General features: G+C 44.3%; 1 protein-coding gene across 1 annotated transcript in view; it reads left to right on the top strand.

Moving 5' to 3' along the window:
* Nucleotides 1–742: 742 nt before the first annotated feature.
* The window catches only part of LOC124545355 (protein takeout-like), a 31,302-nt gene continuing 17,203 nt past the window's right edge, over nucleotides 743–14,841 (top strand). The window contains exons 1-2 of the mRNA XM_047124258.1: nucleotides 743–864; nucleotides 11,318–11,410. Of these exons, the coding sequence (XP_046980214.1) occupies nucleotides 780–864; nucleotides 11,318–11,410 (178 nt within the window). The 5' untranslated portion in view covers nucleotides 743–779. The remainder of the gene's footprint in view (nucleotides 865–11,317; nucleotides 11,411–14,841) is intronic.

Here is a 14,841-nt window from a genome sequence, read left to right as displayed (position 1 = left end):
CCCCCATTCTGCTACTTGAATTAGCCCGTGCCTATGTGACGTCACCTGTATTGAAAATCTATCACGAAGGGCCGTATCTGTTTGTATTTTCTTTAAAAAAAATTGCGATATCCGTGATTGGTTAAACTTTATCTCATTATTGTAGTCTCCTTTTGCGAGCTTTACTGTGTAGAGAATTTAATTAACTTGCGAATCACTTAATGCTTGTTTAAAGATTAATGTTGTTGTTTGAATAGGGTGCTTGCACGTCCTTCTAAGGATTCTTTGCTAACTTACCTTATCACAAAATTTTAAGGATAAAATTTTATTTCCTAAAGAAAAGTTTAATAAAAGTGTTGTTGTTATAAACTGTGAATGGTGCCTATGTAGCCCGGCCCTCCCGCTCAATAGCAATTGCCTGATTAGGGTGGATTGACCACCACACGTAGTGTACAGCCCATATGAGTTTTACGGAAACTGACTCCGGTCGCGAGAGCCAGTGCACACGTGAGAGCTCGGTTGCCTCACGAAGTTTCCCAATGACCCCTGTTGATGCAGAAGGGAAGGCTGTTTACTCGGGAGTCGCCTTCCGTCCTCGCGGGCGGCCTCTGGCCGGCTGACGCTTGTGGCGACCGCGCCGCTAATGACGGCGAAGGAACCGGACCGCCGCGAAGGCCGTTGTCCAGCGACCGAGGGCGCCCTTGCCCTTCCTTCCGGCCTATAAGTGCGGCTGCGAGGGCCCGGGCGCCACAGTCCGCGGCAGCGTCTGCAGAGCCACCCACTACACCACAGCCGTCGACATGGCCTGCAGACTTCCCTCCGCCGCCGCTGCCGTCCTCGCCGCCGTGGCGCTGCTGTCGCACCTCGCGACCGCAGCCAAGCTGCGTGAGTATAATGTCGCCAGTCGTTCTACATCTACATCCATACTCCGGGAGCCACCTGACGGTGTGTGGCGAAGGGTACCTTGTGTACCTCTATCGGTTTCCCTTCTGTTCCAGTCCCGTATTCTTCGCGGAAAGGATTGTCGGTATGCCTCTGCGTGGGCTCTAATCTCTCTGATTTTATCCTCACGGTCTCTTCGCGAGATATACGTAGGAGGGACCAATATACCGCTTGACTCCTCGATGAAGGTATGTTCTCGAAACTTCAGCAAAAGCCCGTACCGAGCTACTGAGCGTCTCTCCTGCAGATTCTTCCATTGGAGTTTATCTATCATCACCGTAACGCTTTCGCGATTACTAAATGATCGCCGGCCGCGGTGGTCTCGTGGTTCTAGGCGCGCAGTCCGGAACCGCGCGACTGCTACGGTCGCAGGTTCGAATCCTGCCTCGGGCATGGATGTGTGTGATTTCCTTAGGTTAGTTAGGTTTAAGTAGTTCTAAGTTCTAGGGGACGGATGACCACAGCTGTTAAGTCCCATAGTGCTCAGAGCCATTTGAACCATTTGAACTAAATGATCCTGTAACGAAGCGCGCTGCTCTCCGTTGGATCTTCTCTATCTCTTCTATCAACCCTACCCGGCACGGATCCCACACTGCTGAGCAGCATTCAAGCAGTGGGCGAACAAGCGTACTGTATCCTACTTCCTTTGTTTTCGGATTGCAATTCCTTAGGATTCTTCCAATGAATCTGTCTGGCATCTGCTTTACCGACGATCAACTTTATATGATCATTCCATTTTAAATCACTCCTAATGCGTACTCCCAGATAATTTATGGAATTAACTGCTTCCAGTTGCTGACCTGCTATATTGTAGCTAAATGATAAGGGATCTTTCTTTCCATGTATTCGCAGCACATTACACTTGTCTACATTCAGATTCAATTGCCATTCCCTGCACCATGCGTAAATTCGCTGCAGATCCTCCTGCATTTCAGTACAATTTTCCATTGTTACAACCTCTCGATATACCACAGCATCATCCGCAAAAAGCCTCAGTGAACTTCCGATGTCATCCACAAGGTCATTTATGTATATTGTGAATAGCAACGGTCCTACGACACTCCCCTGCGGCACACCTGAAATCACTCTTACTTCGGAAGACTTCTCTCCATTGAGAATGACATGCTGCGTTCTGTTATCTAGGAACTCTTCAATCCAATCACACAATTGGTCTGATAGTCCATATGCTCTTACTTTGTTCATTAAACGACTGCGGGGAACTGTATCAAACGCCTTACGGAAGTCAAGAAACACGGCATCTACCTGCGAACCCGTGTCTATGGCCGCTCTGCGAAAAGAGAACCGCACCGTAGCGGTCTGTGTGCGTACAGGTCGTGCTCTTTCACACATTACGATTACATTAGACAGCTACTGTGGCTTCGCTCCTTTCAAAGATATACTTTGGCTGAAGAGCTTGATAGACATCTTATTGCATTTAGTCGTTTTAGTTGAAACTGTAATTTGATGGATTTTATATACTATAGCTAAAGTCCTTCGAATATATGGTGTCTAAAAACCCCAGCAATTGAGAAACTCTAGAAAATGCGTCGATATTGATACAATAAGTTTCTTTAATTTACGTCTATGGTGACAATCTTTTTTGTTCAACAGATTACCGTTTTCGGTCTTTAATGACCATCAGATCCGCAGCAAAAATGGGAAAAAAACATAAATACACTCGCAAACTGTATACAGCTTAAGAACAATACAGAGAGCATATTGAAAAGTAGTACTGACGAAATTTACATTTGTGCGGTTTAAATATGAAGAGGCATACCTGTTTCATAAAAACACTGTCCTAATGTACTGCAGCCATAGTGGCATCGTCAAATGTTAAATGCGGAATCAGCACCAGCATCGTCAAATACACATAAATTACATCACATGCACGAGTCGTGTTGTCAGTAAAACTACTGTTTAAAACAAGCTGCCGTACAGTAGCCACAAGATGTTTGTGTTTAAGTTGCCCAGATGTCGCTAATGTCAGCATACACTAGTTTTCAATAATTAATTGAAACAGCGAAAATAAAAAGGGATACAATAGATAAAGTCTGTAATAAGCTTATAAAGTAAAAAAGTTTTTACAGTAATAAAAAGCAATAAAAAGAACACGACAAAAGTAATATTGTTAAAAAGACGAAGAGTTAAAAACCAGTGGTTGACATATGCTCTAGTACAAATATTCTAGACAACGACATAAACATTAAACACCATTGATATTGCACCGGTTAATATTAAACAACATAAATCGCTAAAGGAGCCACAAATGAAATTTGCTTTTTATTACTGTAACACCTTTTGTACCTTATAAGCTTATTACGCCTTTTGTTTTAATGATTGCCACTCCAATTCACGTATCATGTCTGTGACACTATCTCCCCTATTTCGCGATAATACGAAACGAGCTGCCCTTCTTTGTACTTTTTCGATGTCATTCGTCAGTCCCACCAGATGCAGATCCCACACCGCCCAGCAATACTCCAGAATAGGGCGGACAAGCGTGATGTAAGCAGTCTCTTTAGAAGACCTTCTGCACCTTCTAAATGTTCTGACAATGAATCGCAGTCCTTGGTTTGCTCTACTCAGAATATCATCTACGTGGTCGTTCCAATTTAGGTTATTTGTAATTGTAATCCCCAAGTATTTGGTTGAATTTACAGCCTCCAGATTTGTGTGACTTATCGAGTGATCGAAATTTAGCTGACTTCTTTTAGTACTCATGTAAATAACTTCACACTTTTTCTTATTCAGGGTCAATTGCCACTTTTCGCACCATACAGATATCTTATCTAAATCATTTTGCAAGTCGTTTTGATCATCTGATGACTTTAAAAGACGGTAAATGACAACATCATCTGCAAACAGTCTAAGACAGCTACTCAGATTGTCTCCTATGTCGTTAACATAGATCAGGAACAATAGAGGGCCTATAACACTTCCTTGGGGAACGCCGGATATTACTTCTGTTTTCCGTCTAGTAATATGAACTGTCACCTTTCTGACAGGAAACCACGAATCCAGTCGCACAGCTGAGGCGATACTCCGTAGACAAGCAGTTTGGTTAGAAGACGCTTGTGAGGAACGGTGCGAAAGCCTTCTGGAAATCTAAAAATATGAAATCAATTTGACATCCCTTCTCGATAGCACTTATTACTTCATGAGTATAAAGAGCTCTTCGAGGTACTTCATAATGTTCGAATACAGTATATGTTCCAAAACCCTACTGCAAATCGACGTACACTGCGAGCTGTGTGACATGTTGGACTGTCCTGCTGGTAGGTGCCACCGTACCAAGCGAAAGCAAACCGGTTATATGGGTGAACATGGTCCCCAAGGATAGATGCGTACTTGTATTTATCCACTGTGCTCTCCAGAATGAGGAGATGGCCCAGGGAATGCCACGAAAATTTACCCAGCTCATAACGCTGCTGCTACGATCGGGTTTGGATGTATGTGATGTCCTTAGGTTAGTTAGGTTGAAGTAGTTCTAAGTCTAGAGAGCTGATGACCTCAGATGTTAAGTCCCATGGTGCTTAGAGCCATTTCAACCAACACGCCTTATATACCCTCCACTGCTAGTGCTGCCACCTGACGTCTGTGAATAGTTATTGCACATTGACGTCAAACGTAGGCGGTGGTCACATTAATGTGGCTGGGCCGTGTATTTCCGATTAGGTGTCCAGATCTCTACTGTATACAAGACTGTACTCTCTAACATCGAGTTGAATATGATTCTTGCTGTACAGGGTGGTCCATTGATAGTGATCAAGCCAAATATCTCACGAAAAAAGCATCAAACGAAAAAACTACAAAGAACGAAACTGGTATAGCTTGAAGGGGGAAACCAGATGGCGGTATCGTTGGCCCGCTAGGTGCCGCTGCCATAGGTCAAACGGTATCAACTACGTTTTTTTTTAAATAGGAACCCCCATTTTTATTACATATTCGTGTAGTACGTAAAGAAATATGAATGTTTTAGTTGGACCACTTTTTTCGGTTTGATAGATGGCGCTGTAATAGTCACAAACATATGGCCCACAAAATACCAATGGTCCTCCGGTCTTTACTAATACTTTTATTGATTTCAACATTTGAATTTCCCTCTTAAAAAGTAAATCCCATGCTTAAAAAATCTTCGACTATTCTGATCCTTTCTCTTCTGTATAGGGTTAATTTTGATTCCAGATCATTAGTAAGGTATTCCACTTATTGATAATTAATCTTCATATCTGAAATCTATATTGTACTGATAATCTATATGCATATGTAATTCGTGCCTACCTCATCTTTTACTATGACTTACGTAGAAAAAAATAAAGTGCTAAAAAGCCTAGCAACTTGCCACGAAACAAGAAACAACTCTTGGAGTCTCGCTACAGTTTCCTCCATGCACTTCCACTACCAAACTGTCGATTCCTTGATGCCTCGGCAAGTATCCTATCAAGCGATCTTAAAATTTCTTTTCTCGTCTGTTCGAATCAGTGCTTCTTTATTTTTTGCCCGATTGACACATATTCAGCATTCTCCTGTAGCAGACTTTCATTCCATAAGCGAAGATACCGAAAATTAGTAACAATAGGTTATTCGTAGACTATGAAAATGACACAGAATTTCTCAAATCAGAAAATTTACGAGAGGTCTCGAAGGTAAGAACCCACTTACGCTTCTGAAAGAAGCCTTCTGGACACAATATTCACTTTCCGCTGCTTTTCACTTCGAAATGGTCCCGTCACAGCCACCTGGGCTGTGGACTTAAACAGTTAAAGGGCTGACAGGCATTCTGCGTCGAGGCAGTCCTTCGCAAGACGGCAAAGAGGCATCTCATTGTCGCCTCCCACCCTTGGTGTGTAACAATTTATGTATTTTGGGTGGAAAACCTCTAGTTTAAGAACTAGGAAAAATGAAATCGAAAACAAAAAGCATGAAGAAATTCCAGTGGAGAAAAGAGACTAAATATCACAGACCTTTGCTTCATGTCGTGCATTTTTTGTTCTTTTTCTCAGGTACACATACCATAATGACGAAATAATTTGCAGGTATTATCCTGCGGAGGTGAATCATGGGCTACGACGAAACCGGTAAAGAAAAAATTGAAGCATTTGAAATGCGATATTACAAAAGAATGCCGAAATTTCGTGGACTGATAAGCTAAGAAATGTCGGCAGAACTGCTGAGGAATATCTGTATCATTGGAAGAATCCTAAGGAAATGCAATCCGAAAACAAAGGAATTAGGTTACAGTACGCTTGTTCGACCACTGCTTGAATACTGCTCAGCAGTGTGGGATCCATACCAGATAGGGTTGATAGAAGAGATAGAGAAGATCCAACGGAGAGCAACGCGCTTCGTTACAGGATCGTTTAGTAATCGCGAAAGCGTTACGGAGATGATAAACTCCAGTGGAAGACTCTGCAGGAGAGACGCTCAGTAGCTCGGTACGGGCTTTTGTTGAAGTTTCGAGAACTCACCTTCACCAAGGAGTGAAGCAGTATATTGCTCCCTCCTACGTATATCTCGCGAAGAGACCATGAGGATAAAATCAGAGAGATTAGAGCCCACACAGAGGCATACCTACAATCCTTCTTTCCACGAACAATACGAGACTGGAATAGAAGGGAGAACCGATAGAGGTACTCAAGGTACCCTCCGCCACACACCGTCAGGTGGCTTGCGGAGTATGGATGTAGATGTAGATGTAGTGTAGATGTAGATGAAGGAGAAAGATGACAAAACATGTGTTAAGAGGTCAGAGAATAAGTTCAATGGTACCGGGGAAAGCTACAATGAGTAAAAGTTCTGAACAAGGATAGAGATTGGAATATTTGTTTAAAATAACTGAGGCCTCTGTGTGTAAGAGCTCTTCTTCTTTTTCTTTTTTTAATTTTTTTATTTGGGCCTCCATCTCCCCTTATGGCCCATCCTTTCACCCAAAGTGCCTTCATCTTCCAGGCTTCAGTGCCTTTGTCGTGTGCGTGCGTATCATGATAGTAAGATAATAATATGGAAATGAAGAAATTAAATAATAGAAATTGGAAATTTGTGGTAAGGTCTTATGGGACCAAACTGCTGATGTTATCGGTCCCTAAGCTTACGCACTTCTTAAACTAACTTACGCTAAGGACAACACTCACATCCATGCCCGAGGGAGGACTCGAACCTCCGACGAGGAGGGCGGGAGGGGGGGGGGGGGGAGGCGGAGCCGCGCAGACGCGATCCTTTCTCCTGGGCATTACGGAGAAAATTAATTACGTCTGCATGAAAAGAATTTTTTTTGTAGTCCAAAAGAAGCAACCTTTTGTTGCTATAGATTCATCCTCCAAATGACTAAAAGTCAATCGTAGTACTTGGTCTTCATGTGTTGTCGACTTCTACTGGTACTCTCACACCTTTATCACTTACGTGAAGCAACTATAGCGTTGTAAGAGAGTCTTCTATAGTGTTAGCTTTCGTATTGCGTCGATTATCTATTAACAGCCGTAATGGGGAGCACTTGCGGGGATTCCCTGATCGTGATAAGCAGCATGTTGCCAAATGTTTTCCAATGATTGTCATCCTGCGCAATCCGAAAATATTCCACTAAATGTAGGACAAATATTAGGGAAATATTGCATCACGGTTCTCAGTAATGTAGGTGGCTGTATGTCCGAGCATCCATAGTGCTGCATTTTGTTTGACAACTGGGTATCGAATGCGGTCAGTTCACATAAGTTCACGAACGTTCAGGTAGCTCGCGTTCGTCCTATCAATGGCTGCTAGGCGGTGGCGGGGAAAGTTCCACACTCAGGCGCTACTCCGCAAACAAACTTGTGCGCCAGCGAGTCGAAGCTCCCGCGTTTGTGGCAGGGCGCAGCTGCACTGACGTGGTTTCGGTGCAGTTTGTCGGTCTTGGGTATTTTGTCACTGACAATCAGATACCGCCGTGAGCGAATCCGTGAAGGCCGGAACTGTTGGGGAATGTTTCGCCACAGTACTGTCCAGTTCACCTGTGCCTCCTTGGGGTTTCCACGTGCGGTCTTTATCATGATTATGTATATTGTCTTGTTTAGGAGCTGTGAGGTGCTTGGAACGCCGGCATGCACATAACTAAATTCTAGAAAGTATTTTCGGATTGTTGGAGGATTCCAGAGGAACAGCCGCGAGTTGTATCGGTGGCGCTACGCTTGTTGATCTTATGCTGGTTAAATGACTGCGGAGAAGACATGCGCCCTGACGCTCTATTTCTTTTCTCATTCAGTCGATGAGGACTGTCGCACATTTGTGTCGGACGCTGATTAGCCCAAGACAGTCCCGTGAGAGAGGCAGGCTGTGTGCCGCGAACTGTACTTAAAGACGTTGCCAAGTAGAAGAAACCAGCTGAATGCCCGCTGCATTTTCGACGCCATAGCTACAGAGAGCGGTAGTACTTGGGTCACGTAGTACATTTTGCTTCCGTTGTATACATGAATTATCTGCACCTTTTGCAGGAGGTTCCGGTGTCTATCGAAGTGCAATTTCAGTGTGGCCCTGAAGCGGTTCAGGAGATCCGCCTCCCAGTAGATGGCCAGAGAACGATGCGAGGTAGTTGCTCGGACTATGCCACTTCAGAAATTTCGTCAAAGCCTCCACTAAGGGGAAGTATCAGGTACTCATCTGTGCGCCACTCGCCTTCATATAGATATTAAGCACGTCTTCCGGGGAGGCCTGGTCTTGTTGAAAAGACACAACAACAATACGTCGTATGCGTATGCTGTGTAGCAGATCCACGTGTTCTGAACCACTATTCTTCTAATTCTGTTTTCAGTGAGACTTAGGTTCAGCGGCTATAGCATATAGAGCCATCGACAGGGGCATAATTGGTGAAGATCGATAAACGCGAAGAGATTCTGTGAGGTGGCCGTCGATTAAAACCCGAGAGGAGGCATTTGATAAACGCGGAGAACGATTGTAGTACGAGTCTGAGATTACAAATGACGACAAGATATCCCAACCAGACTTTAAATCCCGCTTAATTGCCCTACTGTGGCACAAACATATGGACTGTCCACACACAAGTGCAGAGAATTTTGCCGTCTTACCGTCCATGTCTATTTAAATTGTCCCTCGTCCTTTTGCATTGCTTTCAGCAACCGCTGACAGAACCGTATTATCCTATCAAATTCTTTGTTTAACCCATGGAAAAGTCTCTAAATTTCAATCCTCACTGTTCTGATAACACCAATTCCACGTACACATTGCTTATTTACGTCGAGCGCAAAGAAAAAAGAACAGCCAAAAGAACTGGGTTTCTTGCAGTGGTGGGTCCTGACATGACTGCTGAAAAGTAATGCCTCCTAATTTTTTATGCGAGAAGTCTTAAAGCTTTTTAAATAAAACAGACGTTACTAACATTCTACATCTTTATTCTTCGCGTCTACTCACGAGTATTTATTTCTCGACAGTCACCCTGGCGACGAAAGCATTTCTCCTTCCGACAGACCAGTTTGTTGATACCGTCACTGTAGAATGTTTGACTTTATGACCGAGCAACAACCTCACCTATGCTTGCACCGCTTCATCACTATCAAAGTGAAGTCCTTGAAGGAGATCTTTACGTTTCGAAAACAGATGAAAATCGAATTGGGGCAAGTCGGTAATATATTGAGAACGATCGCGGGGGTGACCCCAAGGCGTCGGATTGTTGCAGATGCCACAACTCTCGTGTGCAGTCTGACAGTGTCATGGTGAAGGAGGAGGTGCCCCTGTGTGGACGAACTCTTTTAATTCGTAAGTCGATTACAGTATGCTGTCTCTCACATGCCGTTACACACCACCATGTTACACATTACAATCCGGACCCCATTGCCTCATTGACAACTTGGGTCCACAGCTTCGTGAGGTCTGCGCCACATTCTATCCCTACCATCAGCGGCAAAGGGCTGCAAATATGTAGACAGGAAGAATAAAGATGTAGAATGTGAATTACGTTTTTTTGTTTGAAAAGCTTACAGAGTTTTCACATAAAAATTCAGAGGCGTTACGTTTCAGCACGCCATCGTATATTCAAGCCACGGTCCGTCTCTACAATTTTCACACAATGTTCTTCCATTCATTAACCAAGTTGATGGTTCCCTGTAGCTTTTGATTGGGTCCTACCAACCATTCCCTTCTTTTAGTCAATTTGCGCCATAATTTCTTATTTTCCGAACTCTATTCAGTAGCTCCTCATTAGTTATTCGGTCTAACCACATAATCTTGAACATTCCTTTTGACGGTAATAGTAGTGGTATTTCCAAGTTTCGGGCTGACATTTTTCACTATGTATTTCTCTCCAAGGGTAATAGAGGGGGGGGGGGTAACATAGTGGTAAGACAATGGAATCACATTCGGGAGGGAAGAGGTTCAAATCGCCGTCTAGCCATCGAGATTTAGTTATTCATTGGTTGTCTAAATCTCACAAGGCAAATTGTGCAACCAGTTACCCAGGTTCCTATTCTTTATCTACTCCTACTATTTTTCCCTCTACTCCTGCTGGTCAACTACTCCTGGATGCCGTAGCAGATATCACACTATGCTGTTTCTTCTTATCGTAAGACTCTTTGAAAAGGAAAGGACAAAATTCCTTCCCCAGTCCGTGCATGTACATCAGCTGCAATGACGTCATCGGCTTCTTTACTTCTTCCAATGTTCAAGCTTTACGTCGAAATGGTTTCCACGTACGTTAGCGACCAGCAACCGCCATGAAAGAGAGATTAATACTACTTCAAGGGACATAATTGCTTACGAAAGATCATCTGCGGAGTGAGTGCTTCTGACATCGATGAGCTCTCTTTCCTTTCTGCTAACCATTTGAAATTTTTCTTCTATTGAAAGGTCTGGAACGAAAGCCACTGTGTCTTACGAGGTCAAATGAAAGACTGCTTGCAGAAATAAGTTGGAAACTTTGATATGCAAGTCGCTAACGAAGTATCAAATGTGAAGGGTTGCTCCATGTGATGAGCATCCAGTCACATACTAATTTACTTTCACTTTCTTTTAAGTAACCGGTCTTTCTGCTGTTTTAGTGCTGTACCCCGTCTTTTCCTATGGAGGTAATCTATTCATCTCTACGTAGCTCCTACAGCCAACATTCTCTGTAATCAGTTACGCAGATTCATATTCCTTTTCCACTCCTTCTATTTTTCCCTCTATTTTTCCTGGATGTCTCACTAGCCTATTCCTTCTTCTCGTGAGGCTCTTCTATGAACTTTCCTCACATGTTTCTTATAGTACTTCATTTCGTATTTTGCTGTCCAGTTTTATTTCTCTTCCAAAATTTTCTTTCACATGCTACGTTGTTTCTTTGATGTGCTTGTCTATGACGTTTTAAGACTAATTATCTTAACCTAAATTACGCCGTCCAGTTTTATTTAGAATAATCTATCGAACTGTGTTTCAACAGCTGCCTCGTTCAAGCGGTGCAAGGCGGGAGACCCACAACTTGGGGGCTGCATGAAGGAAGCCATCAAGGTCGCACTCGGAGAACTCGCTAAAGGTAAGCAAGCGCGCTGTGTGTCAAGGTTCGAGAAGCGGCGAAGAACGGTGGTTTGTTGCAAGGCTAGCGATTCACTTGTTAAATTTATGATAACGGCTGGGCTTTGTGCTGTCTTTCGACTTTGCCGGATCTGATTCGCACTGCCTCCACAGCAGGCTACAAATGCATTGTGTAAAACACAGGATGTAATAAACTGTACTGACGAAAAACAAAACCCGCGTCTGTGAAGGAAGGCATGGAATAAATGAACGTTTTGATGGAGAGGATTTTTTTAGCTATAGGTGACGGGAATGTAACCCCGGAAAGAACTTGTGAACCCATTACGGTGTGGGCTGCGTGTCGGATGAAACGCCGCCGTGAAACTGAGTTTCCTAATTTTCAAGCTACGAAGTGTGTCCAGAAAGTATCGAATGTTTTGTAGCAAGCGTAAATAAATGAAGTGCGACCCTTTGGTGGAGATGTGACTGGGTACGTTCATGTCTAGTAGTGATTTTTTTCCCAGCCAGCAGAAAGCGTCAGTCGCTGGTAGGCAGCTTATGAGTGTGGACGTGTAGTGAGCGCTTGCTGGATTCTAGTAAGTTGCAAAATAACTGTTAAATACACTACTGGCCATTAAAATTGCTACACTACAAAGATGACGTGCTACAGACGCGAAATTTAACCGACAGGAAAAATATGCTGTGATACGCAAATGATTAGCTTTTCAGAGCATTCACACTAGGTTGGCGCCGGTGGCGACACAACGTGCTGACATGAAGAAAGTTTCCAACCGATTTCTCATACACAAACAGTAGTTGACCGGCCTTGCTGGTGAAACGTTGTTTTGATGCCTCTTGTAAGGAGGAGAAATGCGTACCGTCACGTTTCCGACTTTCATAAAGGTCCGATTGTAGCCTATCGCGATTGCGGTTTATCGTATCGCGACATTGCTGCTCGCGTTGGTCGAGATCCAATGGTTGTTAGCAGAGTATGGAATCGGTGCGTTCAGGAGGGTAATACGGAACGCCGTGCTGTATCCCAACGGCCTCGTATCACTAGCAGTCGAGATGACAAGCATCTTATTCGCATGACTGTAACGGATAGTGCAGCCACGTCTCTATCCCTGAGTCAACAGATGTGGACGTTTGCAAGACAACAACCATCTGCACGAACAGTTCGACGACGTTTGGAGCAGCATGGACTATCAACTCGGAGACCATGGCTGCGGTTACCCTTGACGCTGCATCACAGACAGGAGCGCCTCCGATGGTGTACTCAACGACGAGCCTGGATGCACGAATGGCAAAACGTCATTTTTTCGTATGAATCCAAGTTCTGTTTACAGCATCATGATGGTTGCATCCGTATTTGGCGAAATCGCGCTGAACGCCCATTGGAAGCGTGTATTCGTCATCGCCGTACTGGCGTATCACCCGGCGTGATGGTATGGGGTGCCATTGGTTACACGTCTCGGTCACCTCTTGTTCGCATTGACGGCGCTTTGAATAGTGGACGTTACATTTCAGATGTGTTACGCCCCGTGGTTCCACTCTTCATTCGATCCCTGCGAAACCCTACGTTTCAGCAGGATAATGCACAACCGCATGTTGCAGGTACTGTACGGGCCTTTCTGGATACAGAAAACGTTGGACTGCTGCCCTGGCCAGCACATTCTCCAGATCTCTTACCAACTGAAAACGTCTGGTCAATGGTGGCCGAGGAACTGGCCCGTCACAATACGCCAGTCATTACTCTTGATGAAGTGTGGTATCGTGTTGAAGCTGGATGGGCAGCTGTACCTGTACAGACCATCCAAGCTCTGTTTGACTCAATGCCCAGGCGTATCAAGGCCGTTTTTACAGCCAGAGGTGGTTGTTCTGGGTACTGATTTCTCAGGATCTATGCACCGAAATCGCGTGAAAACGTAATCACATGTCAGTTCTAGTATAATATATTTGTTCAATGAATACCCGTTTATCATCTGCATTTCTTCTTGGTGTAGCAATGTTAGTGGCCAGAAGTGTATTGAGCAGCGATACTGCATAAAATTTTGCCATAACGCTAGGCGATATCGCAATATTCGTCAGTCTTTCGGGGACGACGTCATGAGTGGTGCTATCGCTACGGACATGGGCGCACGTTAGCGAACCACGCTGGGGCAGAACCTCAACATGCCGGTATTACAATGTCTCTGAGGACGTGCGGAGTTCGGTCGTGGAAGAGTTTTGTATCACAGTACGGGAACTTGTGAACGAGGTAGTGGTGGGTACTGGATTTCAATTTCGACCGACGGTTTGTGCATGAGGAGTGTATCTGGAAAATACGTTCTGGAACTACTGTCTATGAAGCAGAAGCAACGCCGTCTGGACATCGTCCAGGACATGCTGGACAATCTGAAAGTAGCCTCAACTTTCTGAATATCTTGATGACATGTGATGGGACGTGCGTCTCTGTATACGATCCAGAAACCAAGATGCAATCGTCACAGCGGTAATATCCGAGATCAAAAAAAGTACAGCGGGTCTACAGCAACATCAAGGTTCTATTGACCGTTTCCTTTGACGCTCACGGGGTTACGCATTATGAGTACACAGGGCAAGGCCACAATATCAGGAAAGAAACCTATTAGCAGGCCCTTAGTCGCCTTCGTGGTTCTATGTGGCGCTAACGGTGGGTCTGTGTCCAGAAAAAGCTAGGCAGCTCCATATCAATAAGGCAATCACCAATTCTGTGTATATGAATTTCTTTCCTCGCCAAGCACAATGTTTTTGTGGTTAGTCAGTCTCCCTACTTACCCGACATGGTTCCGTGTGATTCTTGGCCGTTTCTCAACCTAAAAATGACTGTGAAAGGAACACAATTTGAGTCAAGAGAAGATATCGTACGTCGTGGCTGATCACCGTTTCAACAGTTGCGTAGACGCACTCCAGAAGCGTTTTCCACAATGGCGGGGGCGCTGGAGGAGTCTGTGCATGAATAGGGAGACTGCTTTGAAGAGATTAGGGTTCTGTACCACCAAATCAATAAATTTATTTCCGCCAACGAAAGGTTCGATACTTTTTGAACAGACTTCGTGATCACTGAGCAGTCGTTCTGCGTTCTATCTACGGACTTCTTCTGTATATGGTAAACGTATTATTGCACCGAGATTGGGTAGTGGTAGCTACTCACACTCAGGTATGACTCGGAGAACAGTTTACCAGCCAAAGTGAAGAATGAAATGATTGTACATATGATCTGAATTGCGCAGCCAGAGCTGTTTGTAGTGTAGAGTATGTGTAATAGAGGACCCCAGCTGTTGTTAAGAGGGCTAGGACGTCAAACAGGCCGGCTTGGAGCAGGAATGGTACCACAGGAAATTTTAATTTCCACTGTCTGTAGTTTTACAAATAAATTCATAAAACTTTGTCAACAGGTCCAGGAAGGATTCAGGATTCACACTCATACCAGTG

Source organism: Schistocerca americana, chromosome 8 (genome assembly GCF_021461395.2).
Source record: "Schistocerca americana isolate TAMUIC-IGC-003095 chromosome 8, iqSchAmer2.1, whole genome shotgun sequence".
Taxonomy (NCBI): domain Eukaryota; kingdom Metazoa; phylum Arthropoda; class Insecta; order Orthoptera; family Acrididae; genus Schistocerca; species Schistocerca americana.
Note: the sequence above shows the minus strand (reverse complement) of the source record. Positions and strands in the feature narration are given on the sequence as shown.